Source organism: Zerene cesonia, chromosome 25, assembly GCF_012273895.1.
Source record: "Zerene cesonia ecotype Mississippi chromosome 25, Zerene_cesonia_1.1, whole genome shotgun sequence".
NCBI classification, from domain to species: Eukaryota; Metazoa; Arthropoda; class Insecta; order Lepidoptera; family Pieridae; genus Zerene; species Zerene cesonia.
This window is the reverse complement of record NC_052126.1, coordinates 1,215,926-1,241,734: the sequence shown is the minus strand read 5'-3', so window position 1 is coordinate 1,241,734 and position 25,809 is coordinate 1,215,926. Positions and strand designations below refer to the sequence as shown.

At 32.8% G+C, this 25,809-nt stretch overlaps 1 protein-coding gene across 1 annotated transcript in view; it reads right to left on the bottom strand.

The window, feature by feature from the left end:
* The window catches only part of LOC119836666, a 121,244-nt gene extending 95,649 nt beyond the window's left edge, over positions 1-25,595 (bottom strand). The window contains exons 1-8 of the mRNA XM_038362059.1: positions 25,481-25,595; positions 20,410-20,574; positions 18,991-19,128; positions 13,599-13,748; positions 9,893-10,063; positions 9,187-9,290; positions 7,648-7,772; positions 3,963-4,054 (exon numbers count right to left, since the gene is read on the bottom strand). Of these exons, the coding sequence (XP_038217987.1) occupies positions 3,963-4,054; positions 7,648-7,772; positions 9,187-9,290; positions 9,893-10,063; positions 13,599-13,748; positions 18,991-19,128; positions 20,410-20,412 (783 nt within the window). The 5' untranslated portion in view covers positions 20,413-20,574; positions 25,481-25,595. The remainder of the gene's footprint in view (positions 1-3,962; positions 4,055-7,647; positions 7,773-9,186; positions 9,291-9,892; positions 10,064-13,598; positions 13,749-18,990; positions 19,129-20,409; positions 20,575-25,480) is intronic.
* Positions 25,596-25,809: the final 214 nt, after the last annotated feature.

Here is a 25,809-nt window from a genome sequence, read left to right as displayed (position 1 = left end):
AAACTCTCTCTTCAAATGATGAAATAAAATGACATTTAGAAGCGAGAGACCTTACAACGGTTTTAACCGCGTCTATTTTTGCTGTGTTGTGCAAAATGTCTTAAATAATATAACTTACTTTTAGACTTTCATCTCGTTTTAAAGCATTTTATATCTTAGTAATTATTTCATTACATTTATGCTGCACCAGACTTTGACGCAGCTAGAAATGAAAAGTTGATTAATTGTTTTTAGTTTTAAAATGTTAACCAATGATAAAGTACAATGGATTTTTTTTTTTGTACAATAATGCAGATCAAGAGACAGAACGTAAAGATCAAGACAAAAAATCTTAAACATTAAATAGGTACGTATGTAAATGTAACAGAAATAATTAAGAAGTTAAATCATTTTTAAAGGCATTAACCATTTTATAATTGATTGAGATATGTCGGATACTATAGAAACATGAGAGCGTACATGGGCAGAATGCCAGATTACATGAAAAAATTAATTAATTTCATTTTAAATCGATGAAAACCTCTTTAATTCCTAAATACAATACTCATATAAAACCAAACAAGAACAAATAACATCTACATTTTACATGTCAGCTTCAAAACTTTACAAAAGGGTCCCAACGGAAGCGCTGGTTGATCGTTCCAAGTTAAAACCTGTGCTTAGTTTGTTTTGCTACAATTCCAAGCAAGTGAGCAGAATTTTTATCACGTTTTTATTAATTTAATTTTTAGTTTTTTGGCATTGAAATGCTTTACAAATGAGAAATTTTTGATCACGGGTGGCCGAGAGTCTAGGTGTTGCTACGGTTTGGCATAAAACGCGGGTTCGAATCCCGCCTCGTGATCAAATTTTTTCTTTTCTTTCAAATATTTCTCATGTTTTATTAAATTTACATAAATGCACAAGACGGTAATTTATATTGTACATTTGATGTGTATAGAATTTATCTAAATTACCTATTGTTTAATCTATGTTTTGATTTTTAAAACTACACAACCGATTTTGATGCGGGTTCTATAATGTATAGAGTCCGTAACGAGGAAGGTTTATAACTTATATGTATATATCAAGCATTATTGCACCCGTGCGAAGCCGGGGCGGGGCGCTAGTTGTATAATTTATTTAAACATACGACTCTGAAACTTTAACGCAACACTGTTCTACAACTTTTGTTTCAATATAATGCGATATATTGCATAAAACGTTACCTAAAACGTAACCTAATTATTATACTAAATCACAAAAAAAAGTATTTATTCTACGTGACCTGAATTTCAATAATACTAAAATCAAGCACGCGTAATGTCTGAAAAGAGTATTTTTCTCAATTTTCCCATTCATTTATCACTCGACCCAAATAAACCACAAACAAATCTATTGTTGAACAATGCGGATGCTATACTGCATTGCGCATTGGTTTTATCACAGCTTCTTACATTTAAATTAATTATCATTATCGATTTTTATTACTACGTCCTTAAACATGTCTAAGCAGAGTCGTGCCTTAAAAAATTACTCGACTTAAGCTTACTCATAATCATTTTAACACAAAAAATAGCCTTCCAATCAGGAATAGTATAGCTTGTAATCTAGTGATATAATTTTTAAAAGTGGATAAGTAGTTTACGAGTTCATTCATTACAAAAACAATCTTTTCTGTACAAAAATGTATAGATCGTTTCTCCCTCCAGGGAGATTACTTCAGTAACAACCTAATTGGCACACGTTACGTGTTTGTTAAAAACATTTCATATCAGAACCCTATATACTCCCATACAGTATAGATCGTAACTCATCAATTACGCCTGTTACCTCGACATCAATAACGCATTTGCTGTTGCCTTTTTGTGATATAAAAAAAGGCTTGGAAATTTAAAAATATGCTCGAATACGCAAAAGACATATTTCCCCTTTGCTATGCTAAACTTCTATTATCAAAGTTAAATTTATTCATACTGTTTGTACGTCCTTTAAAGTAAACAGTGTCTCAATGGACGTTTTATCGGAGGACTGCATTATAGCAATTCTATTGTTAAAGCTGAACTCGAATTGTGGGTTGTACGAAGCGCATATATTTAGCTCTATCTAGAACTTTCGTTGAGTAATGAAAACTATTCTATTGAAACTGTTTTTAATTTCGCCACGTTTTGTGCAGATGTGTTTTTGTGGTTTGTTCTTTTAATTAACCTTAATGACCGGTGCTTTAACGCGAATAAATATGGGCTGCATTACGTATACTAAAAAAGTAGCAAGTTAAGCATGGATATTTTGCATTTTTAACCGACTTTAAAAAGAGAAAGGGGATTCAATTCGACTGCTATTCTTTTTGGGAGTTGTAATCTCAAAACTTTTTAGTGTGTAAATGAAGGCCGGTTAGTTTTTTGTGAAAGGAGTGTGAAAAAACAAAAATGAAAGGCAGTGATAAATGTACCAAAAAAGCCTATTTATATTGTCGAAACCCCCGAATACCAACTACTTATATTGTTACATAACATTGCATCAGAAAGACACAATATAAAACAATCACTGCACTTCCGATTATAAAAAATGGTAATGTTTTAGCTACTGATATATGGCCACTAGAACAAAAATATAATCGATCAACGCTCTTTCACCCCCCCCCCCCCCCCCCCCCTTTAAACATTCATCAGTATCACAGATTCATAAAGCAACTTCCTACATCAGAGACGTGACCCAGTTTCGACATATCAGTTATAACAATTCGATATAATATTAGTCACAATACGAATTCCATGTGTAAAGCACTTGAGATATTAATAACGCTGAATACAATACAACTCCTAATTATTGTTCCATTGTACACAGTACAACAAGAACTGTTTGTAGGATCCAATTGATAGAATTACACGCCACTCGATTCACAATAAAACACAATGGAGGACGGATTCTGAATGGGTCCCAATTTTTGAAGGAGTCGTTGTGACGTAGAAAAAGAAATGGATTTATACTCAATGTTGGGCACAGTCAATTAAGATTGGTTGTAGTATTATTGACTGTATAAATGGTGGTACCCTTGGGTAACTAATAAAAAGCAAGCAATAAACAAGTAAAGATTTTCTTATATTTAATCGTATATTTTATTAAGATATTGTAAAGATTAAAAAAAAAAATTAGTTCTAAAATCCAAATGTGCCTATTATCTTGTTTATTTATTATTAAACTATACTGAATATAAAGAAAATTGTTAAACTATGCGTAAAAGAAGATACAGATATTGTTAAGCGAATTTTCGAATGAATTTGACAACATAGTCAAGTACATACCAATAAGAGATAATGACATTTCAACAAATGGGATACTTTCCATCAATAAACTTCATAAGATTAGTCCATACACAAAAGTATGAAAAAAGATAACTGTAGGGCGCCGTATGAGAGGCCCAAAATAAAATCCATCCCTGAGATCGACTAACGAGTTTTGACGGATCTATTAAACGAACACTTTTCGTTGCTTTTTTTCCCCTTTTCCATGATAATTACCAACCGCCTGTGTTACCTTATTAGGTTGCATAAATCACGGGAAAATGGGAAAATCTTTTCACGAACATTATTCTAGAGTTTTATAAGCTGGGTGATATTTATTAGCTTACTTTTTTTTTTTTTGTTTTATACAGAGGAATTCTTTAGACACTTTGTTACTATACGAAGGTATAAAATAGTTTTAGAAATAAATGTTTCATTAAGCTTTGACAAAAAAAAAACTGTGATAAACATAATATAAAGAAATGATAAACTATTTTACATTTAAAACAAAAGTCAGAATGGTTAAAATAAAATGTTTATATATTAATTATAACGGTATAGTTAAAATTATGAAAAAATAAAAATTAAAAGAATGAATGAGATTATGAATAACGAAAATGAATACGAATCATTTGATACCCAAACTACCATCCAACGAAGATACAGTTTAACTAGTATTCATTCATTCACACAACTCACCTCAACGATCCTATCGTTGACTTGTATCTTCCCACAGAGGTCTGCAGCACTACCAGTGCTGATACTCTTCACAAATATACCGCTTAATTCCTCTGAAATACAATATTTTATTCAACAACATTATTATTAAAAGAGAGCTCAAGAACAAGCTATAATTATTTTTGGACTCGTCTCTAATTGAGTAAGCTATTAAAAAAACTAGCAATAAACTTCATCCCAGGCGGAGCTAGGGCCGAGAGCTAGTATAAAACAGGTTCATAAATCCAAATACATTTCATTTATAACGAGTGGAACAGACCGGTGGTCAAAGTTAGACCAAGTTCTATTTTAACAATCTGTATACCAAATTATTAACGCATTTATCGAATTACGTCATATTAGACAAGTCATAATAAGCATCTCATCAATATATTTTCCTACAAACATAGATATATATTGGTTTCCATGACATAAAGACTGTCTTTACTGAATGAATGGACGCGTTATACGCAGAGACCTCTAGTTATAGGCCATTTATAACTTCCTTTCTTAATTACCAGAGAGCAAGGGTGGGTCTAGTACACATTATTTATATTATTTATATATATTATATGAAAGAAGAGTATTTAATAGCAATCAAGGTAACAAATTACCAAGAAAGGCACCTGTAATGTCCATTACTTAAATAAATTGGATTTTGGTACAAACCACAGGCTTATAAAGGTTTAGAAAAAAGTTTTGCTGTTTCTTTTTTTTAATGAATGTTGTTAGTGTTATTTATAAAAAGTAATAGATTAAAATTCAAGGTTTGTTATGTGTATCTCTCTCTAAATTAATCTGTATTTAATGAACTGGTTATATCTTATATTCAGATATCATAAGTGAAACCGCAGGCTTAATAATTATAAAAAAAAATATAATAATACATATTTAATCTACATTTATACTGATAATAATATAAAGCTAATGGGTTTGTTTGTTTTAACGCGCTAATCTCAGAAACTTCTGGGCCTATTTTTTTTTTTTTTTTACACTGGATATACGAGTGATCTCCGAGAGCTTATACGCTATATATGTACCAAGAACGAAGCCAAAATTAAACCTTTCTATTTTTTACATTAAACTAGAGAATTCTGAAGAAACTTTAACGCATTAATATCTTTTAACTCGATATACTGTTGATCATCTCCCAGTAAATAAAATCACAGCATAGTATAAAACAAAGTCACTTTCTCCAGCTATCGCTATGACCTAATGTCTTTTTTGTTGCGTAGTTGTAAATCTTTAAAACGACGTAACGGATTTTGATGCGTTTTTTTAGATAGAGTGAAGAAAGTTTTAAATGTGTTTACATCTATCAAACTACAACGCGTGCGAAGCCGCGGACAAAAACTACACACAATATCGTAGAATAATACTAAAAGAATATGTCATTTTCATAACTTGTCCCAACCGCAATATATCTGTACAATGTTCACTCTCATCAAGCGAAAATATATTGTTTACACGGAGATAAATTCGTGTTCTTGATAACACTTATCAAGATTACACGATATTTTACCGTGACTACGTTCTTTTGGTAGGCAATTTTATAAAAGGAAGTCTAATCACGAATAATGCGACGGTGTGTGTGTGATCCATTCTAATCCTGTGTAGAATTTACATAAAGTAAAACTTTGCAGTGAAAAAGCAGTGGTGGCTCAGTGGTAAGGATCTCGGACTTCAAAATCGATTAGTCGGGGTTCGAAACCAGGCGAGCGTGCAGGATATAAATATACTTTACTATTTATTTGGACATGTGGATAACATCACCACTGCTCGAAACGGTGAAGGAAAACATCGTGAGGAAACCGGCTTGTCTGAGAATCAAAAATTTTACGACATGTGACATCTGCCAACTCGCACTTGGTCAGCGTGGTAGATTATGGCCTAAAACCCTCATAGGGGGTCTGTGTCCCATCAGTAGGAACATATATGGGCTGATGATGATGATGACAATGAAAACTTTTAACAAATACTGGCCATCTAAAAGAGGAAAAACATTTTTGACTCATTACATTTCCAAAACACATCGAATGGAAAAAAAGTAAGAACTTTAAAATGTAAGCAATTAAAGCTAAAATGTCGTAAATCATATTTTCTTTTCTTATACTATTGCATTGAAAGACTCCGTTTTAATTACTATTCCTTACTTATATTTGCTATACAGCTATAGTAAGTATCAGTAAAAAACATGTAGAATTATACTAGACTTGTTGTTCGCCCCGGTTTCACACGTGATACATATATAGCCTGTGTCACTCAGTGTAATTGCTTTTAATGGTGAAAGAATTTTTGAAATCGGTCCAGCCGTTTACGCGTGATGGCATAACAAAGGGAAATAGGGATTCATTTTTATATATGTTAATATGGATTTGCAATCACGTCAAATCGCTTCTCTCACCCGCGCTTTCAAAGTTTTTGCGGGTTTCTCTTTCTAATCTGATTAAAAGAACCGCAAGCCTGATATAAATTATCGCATTCCTCTAGAAATGGATTATAAAACAACATTATAGAGTGATACATTGAAAATTTCTCTATATTATTACATCAACATTTTATCAAATATAAAGAGAAATGCTTTCTATATTTGATAAACGATAATTATAATCGATAAACCCGACTAAGTACTTATTATATAATAAACAGAAAAAAGGCGTCATTTGTACAAGAGGCGGCCTTATTGCTTAAGGGCAATCTCTGACAGGCAACCTGGTTGGAAAGGAAATACATTTCCTATCATCATCATTAGCCCATATATGTTCCCACTGCTGGGACACAGGCCTCCTATGAGGGTTCAGGCTATAATCCACCACGCTGGCCAAGTGCGGGTTGGCAGATGTCACATGTCGTCGAACTTTTAATTCTTGGACATGCCGGTTTCCTCACGATGTTTTCCTTCACCGTTTAAGCAGTGGTGATGTTATCCACATGCGCAGATAAATTGAAAAATCAATTTATTTCCTGCACGCTCGCCCGGTCTCGAACCCCGACTTATCGATTTTGAAGTCGGAGGTTCTCACCACTGAGCCACCACTGCTTTTCCTATACTTAACAAATAAATAAATATATATTTAATAGTCATAATATCCTCCCCTTCGTTGATATCTAATAATAGACAGACTCCCCAAGTTTAATTTATATTCACATAATTACTATAAGTTTGTCGTTTGATGTTGGAAGTTTTAAGCAATTATCTGCCATCTTTACATTTCAAACTTCTAACTTACCACTCGTAACTAAATATTAATGTAATATATTTTATTTGAAATTTTAAATTGGTGTTCATAGTACATCATAATTAACTAATTAACTATGTCATATAAAAATAAAGGTAAAGCAAATAGCCAATCACATTTATGTAATAATACCTAGAAACAATATTTATTTTTCTGTTTCAATATTTTCATCTTTCGATATTTGAATTTTGTATTTCATATACAGTCTTCCCAAGTTTAATTTATATAACATATATACATACATATATTAACAAAATACATACGAAATTAATTTTTTTCTATGAAATTTACATAAATTTATAAAAACCCAATATCACCTCTTAACACAACATCCATTACGCTAATCACGCTTAACACATAAAAAACATACATTAAATCACCTTTCTTGCACAGTCGGATAACATTTAGTACCAATTGTTATAACATACCTTGTTCACAAACATATCCTGCGACTGTTATGCCTAGACCTAACGCTGAATCTTTATTTAGGTCCACTTCGTAGCTTATCGTTTCTGGTTCCCCGGTACCTCGAACCGCCATATCTAAGGGCAATCTGAGGGAATAGTATTTATTTATAATAATTATAATTCAAATATTAAAGTATTATGTATTAGTTTGTAGATTACATAACCTCTCATTACCTTTTATAGATAGGCATGACATAAATTACAATTAAAATATCAGATACTAGTCAAAAAATATAAGTATTATTACTATTTGATTGTATAATCAAGTAAACTTCGTCCAATTTACATTTTTACTGTGGCACAAATTGTTTAAAGACTAAACAACCTATAAAGATACCAGTATTAGTTAAATATAATTAAAAAAAAACCGCATTAAAATTATCAAAACTAGACCAAATTTAATTGGGACCACACAGGAGGTACCAGCTATTAAATAAAAAATCTTCTAAGTCGATAGTTCTGTTATCCGAAGTCTCTGTCGGTCGAAAAGCTAATTGCCTAGATTAGACATCGAAAATATTTATGTGGTACAAATTTCATTGTGTACTATCATTGAGACTAAAGAAATTCAGATGGAATTTGCCGTAAATACTTCTTCAAACACAATCAATTTTATGCCAAAAATATAAAAAACGTCAGAGTCAAATTTGTTTTATTATTAACACTATTATATGTTTTTATTAACTCCACTCAATTTCAAAGTGCAGACACCGTGCATAGTACTAAATTTAGCAAAAGGTAATATAAAATGCCTTTTAAATGTAAAAGTTCTAGAAAAGTTCATATCTTACGAGAAAAAGACATTCATATAACTCAGCGTGAGTTCGATCCGCTAGCCATACTAATGTTCCATTTTATAGGAGATTCTGGAACGTTCGAGAACACTAATGGAAAAATAGTTTAACAAGAAATAAAATTCTTTATTATTACTGTAGTTGTTTGCAGAAATTTTGTATATAACCACAGGGCAATAATGTAATATGATATTACATTCTCGTATTGTTATATATGTATTAGAAAAGCTGCTTTAGACCGACAATAATAATGCAAATTTTTGGTCCTTTTTTAATCATAAATATTAATTATTAATAACAGATATATGTATACAAATTTGATTAACACGTAAGAGTAGAACGAGGGGTCAAAAAATGTCTCGGTCTGGCAGGACACAGAAGATTGATCACCTTCTTATAAAGAAAGTCGATTGAATACACCTGTTTCACTAGGTGTATTTATTTTTAAGTTGGACATTCGTTTCTGAATTAATATAGTTTGGACATGTATTTCAATATGTGATATATAAAATTCCCATTGTCATAATTTTAGTTAGCGAACTCCTCCGAAACGGCTGGAGCGATTCTTGTGAAATTTTGTGTGCGTATTGGGTATGTCTGAGAATGTAAAGGTATGTCTGTCGGCCAACATCTATTTTTCATACTCCTAAATGATAAGAGTAAGGCAGAACAGCGTTTGCCGGGTCAGCTAGTTTTTTATACTTACCGTAATGGTGGTGGAACTTTCGGTGGTGGTGCGGGGATGAGAGGCGGGCGCGGGGAGGGGGCGAGCGCCTCACGCGGTACTACTGCTACTATGGACGCTACCGGCTGGAAGTATCAGCTTGATTAACGTCTTCTTGTTGTTTATGAAGGTTTTATTCGTTGGTTTTATAAATATTTGCAAAGTTAGCGCCTCAGCAATTTCGTTGCTCGCTTTTAAGGGGTAAGGGATAAGGAAAGGATTGCCGACGGCAATAAGAGAATGGACTGGGGTGAGAAAAAGTAGCCGGCTCTCCCACTCAGTAACGAAACACAGTAGGATGCTTAATTTAAACCGATCTGAGCTGGCCCAATTCATGCCGAAACGTGCTTGATTCCAATATTGAAATGTTATATAAGGCCGTGTAAAAAATGTTTCAGTGTGTATCTCTAGTTATTTTCAGACATATTTTTATACTACTATCCTTTGAGTGAGGTGGTTGTGGGCATTGAATGTGCTTTTATAGCTAAGACAAGTTCCTATAATATATCAATCTATTCGATTCCAACTGTGTGATTCTAGAATTAGATATTAAATATATAGATCGAATTATAGTCCAGATCGAATTATCGAGTGGCTGAACTATTGATCACACATGTTAATGTGTTTTTAAAAACAGAAGCTAACACATTTGAAAGGAAATAAGAGTTTCTATTACAAATGCTCTTACCCTATGATGGTAGGTTTCCTCTATGATGGTGGGCGGTGGTGTTACCGGTGTGGTGTCCTCACAGAGCGCACCAAACCCATCATGGCCGGCATCAGACAGTCTCTTCTCCAACTCTATGGGGTCTGCGAGTAAGCGAGACGGAACTATCGGCGCTTGCGATGCACCCAGCGACTGAGAAGTATTTGTACATGTCACAATCGGGTTTTAATTGTTTTTTTTATCATTCATATCATAATTTTTCTTATTTTCCCGCGAAAATTACAACAATGGGTACAATAAACACAATAGCTATACTAAAAAATACTCATAAGGCGGCCTTGTCAAGTGATCTATTCCAGGCAACAAACAGAACGCGTGAAAACAATATAACTAAAAAGGAGGTAGGTAAAAATTTTAAAGCAAGGAAAATAATACTATAAAAATTTACATTCAAAATATACAGTTCTTATCGGTAAGCGAAAAAAAATGTGTTGTAAAATAAAAAGTCCATTATTTTTCCATTTTAAAGTTCCTATTTTACATTTGTTAACATATTAACAACTTAAAATACAGATTAAAAAAAAACAAGGCACCAAAACACAACATAATTTATTTTAAACAAAAACATAACAACATAGCCACTATTTCAACATATCTTTAGAATTGATTCACTGCAAAGTTAATATTGTGGCCACAATTATGTGATCAATACAACGCTTGCTAAGTATTAACAATATTATTAAAGCCGCTAATCCACTCATCGATGGATAACATTCAATTAATCAGTGTCACTGAAGCTTCCATAAGCGTCGGTTTCATCGGATATTACTTAATTAATCGACTGCAGACACATTTCCCGTGGCAGGAAAATTCCACTGACTTTTTTCAAAGGAAAATTCACAACTTTCTTATGCAAATTGGTCTATATCTACTAATGAGAATATATCTCTGCCTGTCTATATGTCTGTCTGTCTGTCTATTTGCCTGTCTGTCTATACAGACAGCTGTCTTTCTCCTCTTCATGTCCAAATCACTGAGCCAATTGTAATTATATTTACATGTACACAATGGTATTCAATATGGTAATGGTAGGTATTTTGAGAGCCGAGAAATGATATAGGATAATTTATATCCCGGGAATCCGGGAGCAGAAACCGGTAAAACCCTATGTGACAGTATTTCCCTTTGATTGTGCGGGCGAAGCCACGGTCAGAATACTAGTTATAAAAATAAAACAGTTAATATTAATTATGCGAAAGCGTATGTTTTCCGATTGTATGGCAGTACTAGCTCTCCCCGCGGTTTCACCCGCGTAATTCTGTATCCACAGGAATATCGTGATAAAAAGCCTGTGTTATTCCAGTTGTACAGCTATCTACGTACCAAATTTCATTGCAATCGGTTGAGCAGTTTTTGCGTGAAAGTAACAAACACACACACACACATCCTCACAAACTTTCACATTTATAATATTAGTAGGATAAAGCGACTTTTTATATTACATTTCCTCAGGCAAATTTTCTGTTTATGTATCTTCAAGATTTTCAATGTAGATTGTTATTATATCCATACTTATATTTCGTAAGTTGAATAATATTGCATTTTGCATGTTTAAATTTATGTTAAAATAGTATCCATGTTTGTGAAGTTAAAAACAGCAATTGATTGACCTAATTATAATATGGTTTTGGAAGAAACATAAAATGATATTTTTTGAATGGGTAAACAGGTTATAATATTAATATATCTCTTTTCTATGATACCTTTTCCAATTATAAAGTTACGAAGCTGAAATAAAGAAGGATTTATTTCATAGATTAAAAAAGCTAATATTAAAGTCGCTGTTTGAGTAAAAACAGACTGTTGAATTTTTATATAAAGTTGTTAAGCACTAAAATCATACACTTTTAATGTCTGTATTTTACAAGAGAATGCTACAATGTTCTCACTCCAAGCGTACCTACCCCGAATAACCATTAAGATGTTTAGGAAAAATAAGTCATTACATTATTACATTATAATAGATGTTTAGGAAAAATAGGTCATATTTTTCCTACAGTACCCTACTATACACAGAAGCACATCTTCCCTCATAAAAAATGTATAAAATTGACTGCTAAATCTCAAGATTTGCATAAATACCAGCCCTTCAACAAACATCGTTTAATTACATGACGTCATCTGTCGTTCATATCAGGAAAATTCCATAGGGTCGGCATAAATGTTTTAATATAAATTGAGAGTGGGAGCGTCGAGTAATTAACATAGCGCAGCGTAGATGTGGTAACAAGGGATACCGATAAAAGTGAACTTCATTATTTTGTTATGCAATTTATTAACTGGTTTCTTGCGTATAGCACGAGGTTTTGTTCTTTTATGACACAGGAGAATTCGCGAGTCTCCTTACTAGAAGAAAATGATAAGCAGACTCCTGTGCTTTGAAAAGATGATACGAAATTACAGCTACATTTAATTTTTCTTCAAGCAATCTCTTGTGTGAACTATAATTCAGAGTAGCGCGTCATTCATATATGTACTGCGTGTATAAATGACGCAAACCTGTAGATTTAATAGTCAATTCGGGAAAAAGACTTCTATCGAATGGAAAAAGTGCATGTTAGATAAAGCCTAAGACGACCCCATTAGATGGAGAGACACTCTGATTAGGGAAGCCATGAGCTGGTTAGTTGGAGCCGAATGGTCATTCATATAGGATATCTATGGGGCTGGTATATAATTACTATCGGTAAGAGACTAATATTGTATAAAAAATAAACGATTGCTTGATTATGACGCACTGTAAAGCAATATTATACAGAGGAAACATTTGCATTTTTGTGTGTTAACCCTAATGTGTGCAAGAAAAACCACTAAACCTAGTTCTAAAATGCTTTCTTTCTTAGTAGAAAGCTGCACCTTCTGTGCTGCACTCAGTGACATAAACTATAAAATATATACCACAGGCGAAGCTAGGGCGGACCGCTAATAGCAACATAAATAACACATTGCAATTAAGTTGAAAGAAAATATTGATATAAAAATATAAAATACACACATGATTTTACTTAAGTAACTGTAACATAGGCAACAATTTTGGATGATTGGACATGAAAGGCATTGTGAGAGAAGAGTATCTAGTTGCTACTTACGGACAAGTATTCAGAATTTTGTATGCAGGAATAATTCAATTCCGGATTTTATATCTGGCATTAAAAATGAAAGTGATAAAGTTTTATTAGAAATATTTCGACGTTGAAGTTGACAAGAGAGCTTATGGATTGTTAAATTATTCATCTCTGTTTTTGTTATCTGCCATTAAAAGTTGTACGAATAATTCTTGTGGCATTCGTTGGAAATGTTATGTTTCCTAAAATAACAATTGATTAAAGTTATGTGGAATTTCAGTTGTTTTTAGACGTTGAGCATTCGCAGGTCGTATTTCTTATAATTCACTGATGTATTTGCTAATAGATAATGTCTTTAAAGAAGAAATTATCATCATAGTCCTATATTGCTGGATACTGTAAACTGTAGTGTTGGTACTAAAAACAAAATACAGCGCGAAATCTGCTTGATTTGAGGGCAATTTCACATGCGTTGTTTGGAAAACTACTGATTTTTAAAGTTATGTATATATATTATACCATTCAACTTACATCTACGAATAACATACTATTTATCCGCGGTCGGTTATAGCTAGACCAAGACAAACAAAAAAACAACACACCTGCATATTACTATGCGCCGGCCGAGCAACCAGCAAGCGCACGCACGCGCCGCACTGCCGCAGCACGGCCGCCGCCTGCCGCGCGCACATCCCCACCACTGACACCGCGCCGATGCGCAGTAACATATCGCCGCTGCGTAGACGCCCATCCTGAGGATTTAATCGTTAATTTGATTACCTTTTTTATTATGACATAGTGGGCAATTAAGCTGGTGGTTCGCCTGATGGTAAGCGATCGCCATCAAACACAGAGGTAGCATCTCTGTGAATGTTGCTTTGCTTGCTTTTATAGGGTAAAAAATAATGAAAGATTTGACGTCTGGAGAGAAGGAATGGACTGGGAAGGGTAAGGAAATGAGTCTCCGGCTCCGAGTTACATGAGAGCGAATAATATGCCTTAAGGCTTAGGCTCGTACCCTGAAAGATCAGACATTCGATTGCACACGTGGATCATGGCGTGACTAGATCGTGGAGGCCCTTCAGCCACTGAAGGGCCTCACCTATCATTATGGCGCGAGTTAAAATCCAACCTCATCGAAAAATCATTAAAATCCATACAGCTCAACAACTCAAGCATGCATCCATGCTGTAATAGCTACAACTCTATTTTATATATTCAAAAATAACGACACAAACAACTCAACGACATAATTATTTTAATTTCCACATAAAATACAAGTATAAGATAACAAGCTCAGTTTCCCAAATATCGATACACATTATCTATTTATAAAAGTAACGTAAAAACAAGTGTCCAATTTTAACATGGCTTACACAATTACCTACTTCCCTTACCTCGGGATTTGTTTATAAATTCGTTTCGTTACAGCTTTGTTAACCATCTGCGTTAGATTTACAACGCAATGTATCATGTAGGACTTTAATTGTGGGCTTGATTGATTGTTTGGTTCTGTGCTACAATTACTTTTAACGATACTCAAAAAAACAGACTTCTTTGAAACAATTGTCAAGGATTTGAATGTGAGAGTGGAGCACACTTAGATTTGGGCTAGCTCGTGCCTTGGAACACATCACAGAAGATCGCCCTGAACTAGTAGCATAATACTATGTTTCGTTCGGTGAATAATGTAATTTTCTCACCATTCCCAGTCTATTTCCTTATACCAATCTTATCCAAACTTATCCCTTAACCCTTAAAAACGGCCAACACATTTGCTGAGGTCCTACCGCTGCAAATGTTTACGGGCGGTGGTGATTCACTAGCTCAGAGTCCGCCCTTGTATTAACTAATGCATGCGCATGCATGCGATACAAAATATGGTTATTTATCTGAAAATAAAAGAGTATCTAATTGATAAAATACAGTACAACTGAATTAGCCGTGAAAAGAGCCTTAAAACACAACAGAGATACGTATCTAGATTTATGTAAAACATTGCCTCTTTTTAGAGAAAGTTCCTAACTCCCTCGTGGTATATGAAGTAAATTTCACACCTGTTACACTGATCGATGTTTATTTATGGGTATGTTACTAATCCTATCCTACTAATATTATAAATGCGAAAAGTTGTAAGGATGTGTGTGTTTGTTACTCTTTCATACAAAAACTACTGAACCGATTGCAATGAAATACGTTAGTACGTAGATAGCTGGACAACTGGACATAATAGCAAATAAGCAAAGCTCTTTATCCCGATATTCTTACGGTATACGGACTTACGCGGGTGAAACCGCGGGGAGTAGCTATAAAATATAAATGTGTGGTTGCTTGTCTTTTTTATTACTTCGAGCGAATATCGTCAGATTTTTCTGTTGAGAGATAGTAAAGAAGAGAGTAATATAGGCTACTTATTACGTTGGTAAAAATTATCATTTCCATTTAAATTTTCTTCAGACACGCGGGCGCAGCTGCAGGCAACAGCTAGTTATTTGTAAAATCTTGTAAATGGGGTTTTTTTTTATAAATAGCTTATTCATTCAGTATTAGTGTAATAGTATTCAGCCAACAGAAGGTTTTTAATAACGTATGTTTATGCATACCGCATAGCTTAATAAATCGTTTAAGAAAGAATACAAGACAATAAAAACCCAACAGCGACACATAATATCCACCGAGCATCCCTTATTGAACGCTTTCTAAAGGTTATTGCTTCGTGGAACAATAAACACATTTATTATGATAAATTGAAACAATACGGGCTATTATCGTATGTGGAATGGGAGCGTCGTCACTTTACATAATTGCTTTTAATACAGTTAGGCTACCTCTATTTTGCTATCTTCAGTTTCATAATTATTCAAGTAATGAATAATTATGAAACTCCTTTTTAAATCCTACTAATATTATAAATGCGAAAGTTTATAATGATGTGTGTGTGTTTGTTGCTCTTTCACGCAAAAACAACTGAACCGATCGCAATGAAATTTGGTACGTAGACAGCTGGCCAACTGGAATAACATATAGGCAACTTTTTGTCCCGATATTCCTACGGGATACGGACTTACGCGAATGAAACCGCGACGCGAAGCTAGTATATTATATTTAAAAAAAAAATGCGAAACTCGTGGTTCGACTTAACTGTATGTTTCCTTGAACTGTTAATAGAAAATAAAGACGATGATCACAGATTTTATTGTTATATTATTTATCCTGACGTTTTAATAATATAATAAATAAATCAAGTTTAAAATCCGTTAAACGGTTAATCCGTGCGTTTTATTTTTGCTAATATTTATTACCGTTAAAACAAACACTATCTATATTATTCATCTAACCTTGTATGTAAGTCGACTAAAAATAAGGGCAGTTTTCTAATTACAAATTAGACTTATCATAATATATGTATATAGCGTTCCTCATTATCATACATACGATGAAAATGAGGAATACTATACCACAGATAACATAATACATATATAAACCTCATTTCCAATTTCTGACGCAACAAAAAGTTGCTAAATTTAATGTCTCCGACTATACGAGTATTATCGCGTTTAAAAGTTTTCTTTAGGAAGAGACGTTCTAACAAGGTTAATAACTTATAAGTCGCGACGAACTTCAAATTAAAATTGCAGAGACTATGTAAGGTATTAAATAAAATCGTGCTTTATTCCAGAATTATTAAAAAACTAGCTGCGCCCCGCGGTTTCACCCGCGTAAGTTCATATCCCGTAGGAATATCGGGATTATATGTTGCCTATATGTTATTCCAGTTGTCCAGTTGTTTATGTACCAAATTGCGTTGCAATCGGTTGAGTAGATTTTGCGTGAAAGAGCAACAAACACACACACATCCTTACAAACTGTCGCATTTATAATATTAGTAGGACTAGGATAAAGCGATAAGCTGTTTTATATTACAGTTTACTCAGGCAAATTTTCTGTTTATGTGTCTTCAAGATTTTCAATGTAATTATTCATAAATATAATTTAGAAACTCATGGTGGATTGTTATTATATCCATATTTTCCTCTCCTCAATATTCGTGACAATAATTTTATATAGACTTTGGTTAAAATAAGTAATGCGCCTAGTATAATATTTTCACTTGTTTTGCCTTTTGGGTTTCGATTTTCACAACCGTTTTCAACGGATGTCCCAAAAATGAAGGTTTTTTTTGGACTTTTTTGCTTTCTTACTTCGTGGGTTTTCAATCGATAGACGTGACATTTTTTATTTCTGTTTTGTCGTAATTATTTGTTTTGGTTGAGGTTCACTTCGACTGTATTTTTTTGGATATGTTGTCTCTGAACCTTCGACTGGGTGAAGCGTTTTTGTATGATCCTTTTTTTATTTGAGACCTGGTGCCATCCGTTTGGTTTCATTTATTTTTTGTCTGTTGACTATTTGTTCGCACTATTGTTTTTTTTTAAAGAATTATGATAAAAAGAGTTTTTTTTTATGTCATAGCGGGCAACTGAGCTACTGGTTCGCCTGATGGTAAGCGATCACCACCGCCCATGAACATTCGCAAAGGTAGGGCCTCTGCGAATGCGCTGCCCGCTTTTTTGGGGTAAGGGAAAAGGAATGGATTAACGACTGGAAAGAAGGAATGGACTGGGACGGAATGGGCCTCCGGAAGAGTAGATTTAACAGAATGTGAAACACTAAACCGTTTTAGATAATATGTAATATGTTGCCGCATATCGCTTACATAAGTTTTTACCCCTTTCGTATTTATTACATAAGCAAACTTGTAAAGAAACTTCGTTCAATTTATAGCGAAGCATCAACCCTAGTTGTTACCCTCTTACCTCAGCATACGGTCTGATTGTAGAACTTTAAATTAGTCTACGCTTTATTCCTTATATTAAGACAATATTAACATAGTGCGGTTTGTAAAGTAGATAAATTTAAGCATGACTTATAATGTAAATGCGAAATTAACCGTTACTATAGTTTTCCTATGCTGCGCTGGGATGAAGTTATGCCGTATTCATTTCAGTATATATGTACCATTATATGGTTAATAAAAAAAAATCTAAATTGAATCCATATTCTTTTACTTTAATTTCAATTTACAAAATCCGAACGAAGAACGAAGATCAAGTCAAAACGTGCTAGATCAAATAAGTTTTCGTTCGAGTCCGTCTAGCTCAAATATCTAGGACGTCCATTGTGGAACGGTTTAACCTCTGTGATGGATGAAACGCTTTGAAATAGTTTCTTTTTTTGTGAAATATTTAGGTTGCTGCAACTGTTACATTTGTCGTTTACCCAGTGTTCTCGATATTTCACGTTTCGTTGCTGCCTAAAGCTTTGAATTGAGTGAGAATTCAATAGTTACTGCATCGATAAAACTGTTGTTTGGAGCGGTAGCTATACAAGAGGAAAACGTTAACATTACAAGCGAAATATCGTTGGTACGTTGCCCAGTGGTAATGAAAAAAGTTCCGTCGTTTTGCCAAGAATTGGTATGTGGAACAAATATCAAATTGTACTTTATCATACTTGACGTTGATCATTGTTTTATTATATATTACTAATAAACAATGATGCATAGGCACATGATACAATATAAAACGTTTCGCCTTCTAATGGCCTAGATAATACTCGTAATCAGCCACAATAAAATATAAAGCTTTGTATAAGTTGCCAATCTTATGATATTATTTCAGGAAATTAGTGCTAAGTTAATTAGAATTATTAAAGTGTAAGACTTTAATAACACTAGACAAAAAACATTTATATAACATTCAAGTATTAAAATATAGCAATATTAATTATTCTTTACAACTCCAGATATTACTGCAAAGAAAAAATTAATGCTTATCAGCAGTCACAGGCTGAATATTAACTTATTAATGAGATGTTTAAGGGAGAAAGGGGGTCTTAGTCCCTTGCCTTAGTCCTTGTCCCGGGAGCCGTGGGTTAATATAAGATTTCCTCACATAAAAAGAAAAAAAAAATAAAAATAGGATTGGGCCTCACCCTGTCAGCCACGCCGCCCGGCAGCACGCTCTTGACCACGACGCCCGACGACCGCCCGCCAACGATCCCAAACGCAAGGCCTGAACCATCGTTCACCAACTCCACCACCTCTACTTGGGCCCACTCGCCGAACACTTGCTGGGGAATAAATCTGCTTTTAAAGATAACTCTGCAGTTACATAAAAATTAAGTAGCGTTGGAACTTAGTCTGTTTTAATTACATATAGTACTTAAATAATTATTGATATATTTTGAAGGCTTGTTCTTCAATCATTTATGTAAGACATTAATTCATGGTCAATAAAAATTAATGAACATTTACCGAACTACCGAAGTACCAGAATAAAATTGTTTGGCGTAGTTTAAATTCTAACGTCCATATCTATACTGAAACTAAGTAGGATTTACAATACTGAATATTCTAGTATCCAAATGGACTTTGACCTCTTTATCTGAGCCAACGATTGTCGAGGAATTACGATCCACGTGTATTCCCTTTAAAAGCTGTATTCATAACCCTGGTTACATCAGCCTTACTTTATTTATTACGTAAAAATTGCTTTCAAAATATATCATTTGTTATCCCAGCAAAGCTGTAAACCGTTACGTTTGGTTAGCCAAGTTTTTTTTTATGTTCTGTTTATTTCATATAGCGGTTGTTTACTCTAGAGATCATAAAAAGGGGTCTCTTTGTCTGAGAATTGCGAAAGGGTATTGTCGTATGGTCTACGAGATATGATTTTGTTTGGTTTTAATTTGATACCGTTGTACACTATGATTAAATAGCTTCTTTTAAATTTAGATAACCCAGAAAACCAGTATGACTAAATATGATATCATAGACCAACAATGCATACGTAAAATACTTCTGTGGCTTATAAAATACATTTCTCATTGACATTTTAGTGACATTACTCATGATAGGTATACGATGGAATACAGTATAGGATAATTTTTACTATTAAAATATTACCGACGTTGTCATACAAACATTTTAACTCGAACATAATAGTTTCTAACATAATTTTTACTTATTACATATACTCTTTTATTCGTATGCTTTTTATATAAACTGTCCTTCTCTATTCCAAAAATCATTCAGCGCTGGATAAGCTTCTTATCTTATTAGGATATTTCCTTTGCAGAAAAATGGCGAAAAAATATCACTATTGAGAGCAGACGAAGTCAGTATTCGATATATATTTTTTGTAAACTAGCCGCTAAACTTGGCTTCGCTCGAGTTAAATATAAAAATAGACTTTGTTACTCGTTAAATAAATGTAACTTCCCATAATACTAAATGATATTTTAAAATCGATCGAATAGTTTTCAGTTCAATCGTAACATACAAACAAATCTCTCCTCTTTATAATAACTGAAATAGAAGCTTCGATTTCTAGTACTTTGAAATATATTCACCATGATGCGTCGAATCAAACGTTTCCTGGGCGAGCGCGGCTGGCCCTTCGATCAGCTAACCTTCTCCATGTCACTGGTTCTCACTTGCACTAAAATACACTTTTGAATTGCGCACTAGAACTTTCGCTCAAACGCTACCGATTTTTTTGGGAACATTTTGGTTGGCTGGAATAAAAGCACTTTTAGTGTTGGTATTTAAATCAGTTAGCTATATTATTTTTGGAATGTGGAAATAAATTAAAGTTCGCAATTCGAATAGAAGATAAACATATTGTTCTTTTTTTTGGTTAAGATTTACGTGCTTCTCAAATTTATATTCACTGGTATTTTGTGTTGCGATTAATTAAATAGCATAATTATTATAAACTTTTAACATCTTTGATTATTATTATATTGATACCGTTTGTTTACGGATTTTGGAACGAATGAATCAAATCATATCAAAATGTACACCGTATTATGTAGAAACGAGATATTAATATTTATCGTAATAAATAACGTACAACAAGCTGCTATTTTCACATAATGTGTTCATCCATTAACAATAGGTAATCATTATCTATCGATTACCACATGGTTCCATTACAATACTGCAATGGGGGCCTGCGTTCTGCGATCACTTAAATTTAACATTATATATTTACTGATAGATATATAATAAGCAGATGCAATTTCTAGGTGAAAAGGTTAAAATTTTCTATTACATTTCGTTATGTTATTATAAGGTGCATACTGCTTTGTATATCCTGCTAGGATACATTACATATCTAAATTTAATTCTGCTGACAACATTTTAGCCAATTCAGATTTGTTTTTTACACATAACTAGTATTCAACTATGGGTATTCTAAAGTGTAAGTACATGGAGTAATTTGGTAATTATTTTCCGAAAAGGATATTTTTTTTTTATTCGCAACACAAACACATGTATAAAACTTCTAATATATATACTACTTCTTAACTTAACTAAATAACTAGGTGTTATTGCAATAACCTTAATAAACCTTAATAAATTATGTACCTACTAAGGAAAAACAAATCAAACTAATAAGGTACCAAAAAATTAATAGCCATGATAATAGCAAAGATATATTAAACTATATAACGTAACCTTCTACGCGCGCGACACCACGGGTAAGAGCTAGTGTAAGTATAATTATACTCAGCAACTTCCTCAGGGTATAATACATAGATCTCAAGAGATAATTCTACATCACAAGTTGAAATCAATACCGCTCGCCTCTGTAAGCAGTTCAGGCCTAATGACTTAGATATTCAAGCTTGCTTCATAGGAAAGCAGTAAAACTGTGCTTTCATATAAAAAGTTTTATATCTTGATCAAGTACCTTACCTTCTTACGATATTGATATATGCAAATGATACGCCATCGTACTTGTAAATACGAACTTTTTCGGCTAAATCGTGTTAGATGTTACTTTAATATATGTTTGATTGGCTTTCCGCAGTTTCGCACGCGTTAAATTCGGAGTAGTTTAATAGATATAAACATAGAAACAAAAGCCATCCATAAAAAACCGTTGCGTAGTTTTAAAGATTTAAGCATTTATAAGGACATAGGGACAGAGAAAGCGACTTTGTATTATATTATATAGTCATTAGCTTTTCGCTTTAGCCGCATAGTTCCCGTTTCCGTGGGCTTTCCGGAATAAAAACCATTCTATGTACTTTTTCGGGTCTCTAAATATCACTTTGAAATTTAAAATTTTGTAATCAGTTTAGTGGTTTCGGCGTTTAGAAGAAACAGACAGATAGATTTACTTTCAAATTTATGTTAAAGTAAGGATTTTACGAAAAGTCGGACTAATATTATAAATACGAAAGTTTGTAAGGATGTGTGTGCGTCTGTTGTTCTATGACGCAAAAACTACTGAACCGATTGCAATGAAATTTGGTACGTAGACAGTTGGACAACTGGAATAACATATAGGCAACTTTTTATCCCGATATTCCAACGGGATACGGCCATACGCGTGTGAAACTGCGGGGCGCAGCTAGTACATAATACATCCATACATAGTCTAAGTCTAATCAGTACATAATAAATCGGTAAACATTAAATTAATATGATTAAATGTAAAAACATGTTAACATTTCATCCGTTCAAATAATTTTTTTTTCGGATTAAAAGCACAAGTAATACAATAAACGTCTCACAGGCGTTTGAATTTGGACCATATTTTCACAAGGAACGTGTCAAACCGATATCGAAGTATACGTCATAATATTTCATAGTGGTAACTTGACATATCGCAATGTCCTGGCGTTAATTCAGATAAACCAGCGCTACCACAGCGTCTGAATATATAAGTAATACCCCTTTATAATAAACGAATCTTAAATGGAATGTTTATAATTTGTAAAAAAAATAACAACCGAATAATTCAAAACACCTAATACAAATAGCACAAAATTTTCTTCCTATCAGTATTTTTATTGTCTACAACTTACAAGCGCTACATAATGGGTTGGCTGGAAGACATCACTCTTAAGTGAGAAAGCTGCTCTTTGTGTTGGTTTTAATTTAAGATTTTATCTGTTTTATCCGCCACTAAATTGTTAATTAATAAATAAATATCAATATTTTCACAGCAATAATATTAGAATTTTCGTATCATTACAATTAATGAAAAATCATCCTATTTCAAGAAAATCCATAAGCATCTAACAAGCCCTAATCGCCTCTATTATTTACAATGACAATATAACTGTCGAGTTACCGTATAATAATAGTTCAATACATTTAGTATTCAATGTAGACCTAAGGTCGCCGAATAACCTAAAACAGTTACCTGATCGGAATCCATTATTTACCATTAAAATTTCATCACGCGTGCAGGCTGGGCGCAAGACATGTTAATCTATGTTTTCCTACGTATATGATACATTGCCTTTATATATTTCGTATTGAGTTAACGATATTGGGAGTCCTGTTCTATTGTAGTCAATTTTTTCGATACAGGAATTCTATTATAGTAAATATTTGTTATATTGAAATATGATGAAGAATGTTTAAATAATAACAGTTACTATTACAACAGATAACATAATATTATAGAATTATGTTATCTGTGGTAGGTACTGTTTTAAATTTGTTGATTACCAGTATAAGATTAGGTTTCCTAAGATACAAAGTATTAGTGATACCAGCCAATTAATAATGTTATTAATTTATGGCAATATTATGTGTAAGTACCTAGTCAATTTCCTTTGGCCTTTATCTTATGTATGTTCGGTCTATATCTTATGTACCCAGTCAAAAGGTCTGAGGTAGGAAAGTAAAAAAATAAAGCCAAATTGATAAGTTCCTCCTTTTTTGAAGTCGGTTAAAATAATTCCGATTGATGGAAAATCGTACTTAAAGCCGCTGCCTCATCTCTAAAACTCATTAACCAAACCACAGCAAAGGTTTTGATTCAAGCCTAAATTTTCCTTCATTCAGCCAATAAGAGAATTCCGTAATTTTAAACTAGAAATGAACGACATTCTTACGCGGCCACAGAGTAATTAAATGCCCACCTGAATTCCCTTTATATTGAGATGATTATAAGTCTCAGTCAAGATTAGCTTTTTGTCATTAATTAATCTGTGCCCCAGATAACCAAATACCAAATGAAAATATTTCTATTTCGTATTTATGCTCTTTTAATTATACTATATTACTATCTACCCGTCTTCATTAATTTGTTTATTAAGCTACGATATGACCATTATCAACTAATAATTCATATTAAATAAATTCTTAATATGAAAGATACAAAATGAAAATAATACATAAAATTTCCCCAAACAAATATATACAAACAGAACACATAAGTACCTATTTAGGACTATCACAGAATTATAATGTTCAAATTACCATCTACCGACCTTTTTTTTAATTACCAAATTACCGACTAAAATTTGAATTGTAACTATTGCTTAATCTGTGGTAAAATGCCAATATATTAAGTCAAATATCGTTATGTTAGCATGGAGGAAGAATTATAAATCGGAGAGAAAATCAATATTTCTTCTCGTTATAATTTTTATAATGATTTTTCAGGCAGATTAAAATTACTTAATTATGTAAAAAAACTTAAATATTGTTATCATCAATTTCAAATATTTTTTATAATCTGTATAATGCCATCAGTAGAAGTAAACTTGTAACGCCCTAATTCCTTAGTTTAAAACAATCGATGAAATAATATTCATTAGAAATAATTCTTATAATAGGTCTAATCATATTTTCATGTACTATTAATACTGCACCCATTTTTTTTTTTTTTTTTGTTATTGGTAAAAATAGTTATTGCCAGGCACCATTAATTTAAAGACATTTTTAAAATTATGGATGTTACCAACTTAAATCATCATAAAAGTAAACAGAACAATATAAGCTATAAAAATTACGCTGTTTCCGATTCATATTCATTAACATGAAAAAAATCGCTTAAAGCTTTCCGAAAATGCCCTTTGATATGATAATACGCATAGTGTTTATCAAATATCCGCGAGATCAGTGCTCGTCTTATCTAAATATCGATTACTTGTACGTAAACAATTAGTCTCTATGTACTTATCTTCATTTACACCTAAAAAGTATTTAATCGATGTCTTAGATTCGTCTATGGTAGATAACATTAAGTTGCCAAACTGATACCTTCGTACTATCGATTCGTAAACATCTAACAGCGAATGAAATCTTGAAAGAAATATTTAGAAATGTGCTTACATATTCCAAAGTATTATCTCCATGCCAATAATTTTACGCAAAAGGAATTTTACAACACAAAGTAGATAATATCAAATGTTTTGTAAAAATAGACATAATACAAGGAAATTTTGTTTGAAAAGCACTGATTTATATTTTTAGAACGGAAATAAAATTAAAATTACAAAAGAGATATCGAAACCAATCTAGAGAGTATGCGAAAAAACTAAAAAAAGTCACTTTTTAAATAAATATTAGGATTTTATCCAATATTCAAATTACGAACTCATAACCTCTACGTAACAGTCATCCTATACCGATATCAAATATCGAAAAATCATGATAAAAATATTATACCTGTTCGTGATAATTAATGTAATTTTTTTATATTTGTAAAATTTATCTTGTGCTTTTATTTTAGTAATTTGTATTTTGTCTTATCTTTGGCTGAATGGGCGCGTGACGTTCGCCTTACAACAATGGCGTCGCGGTACTACCGAATAACCGAAATGGCGGGAAATGTGACATGCGCTTTGGGAAATCGATGAGAGAATTCATTTAAAAACGCGCCCCATTTAAAGAAGCTTCGAGTCAGCAAAACACGTATTTTTATAAAAATAGAATTAACAAATTATGTAAATTAATTGTCTTGTTACCAAACTATGTATGGCAATTATGAAAACTAT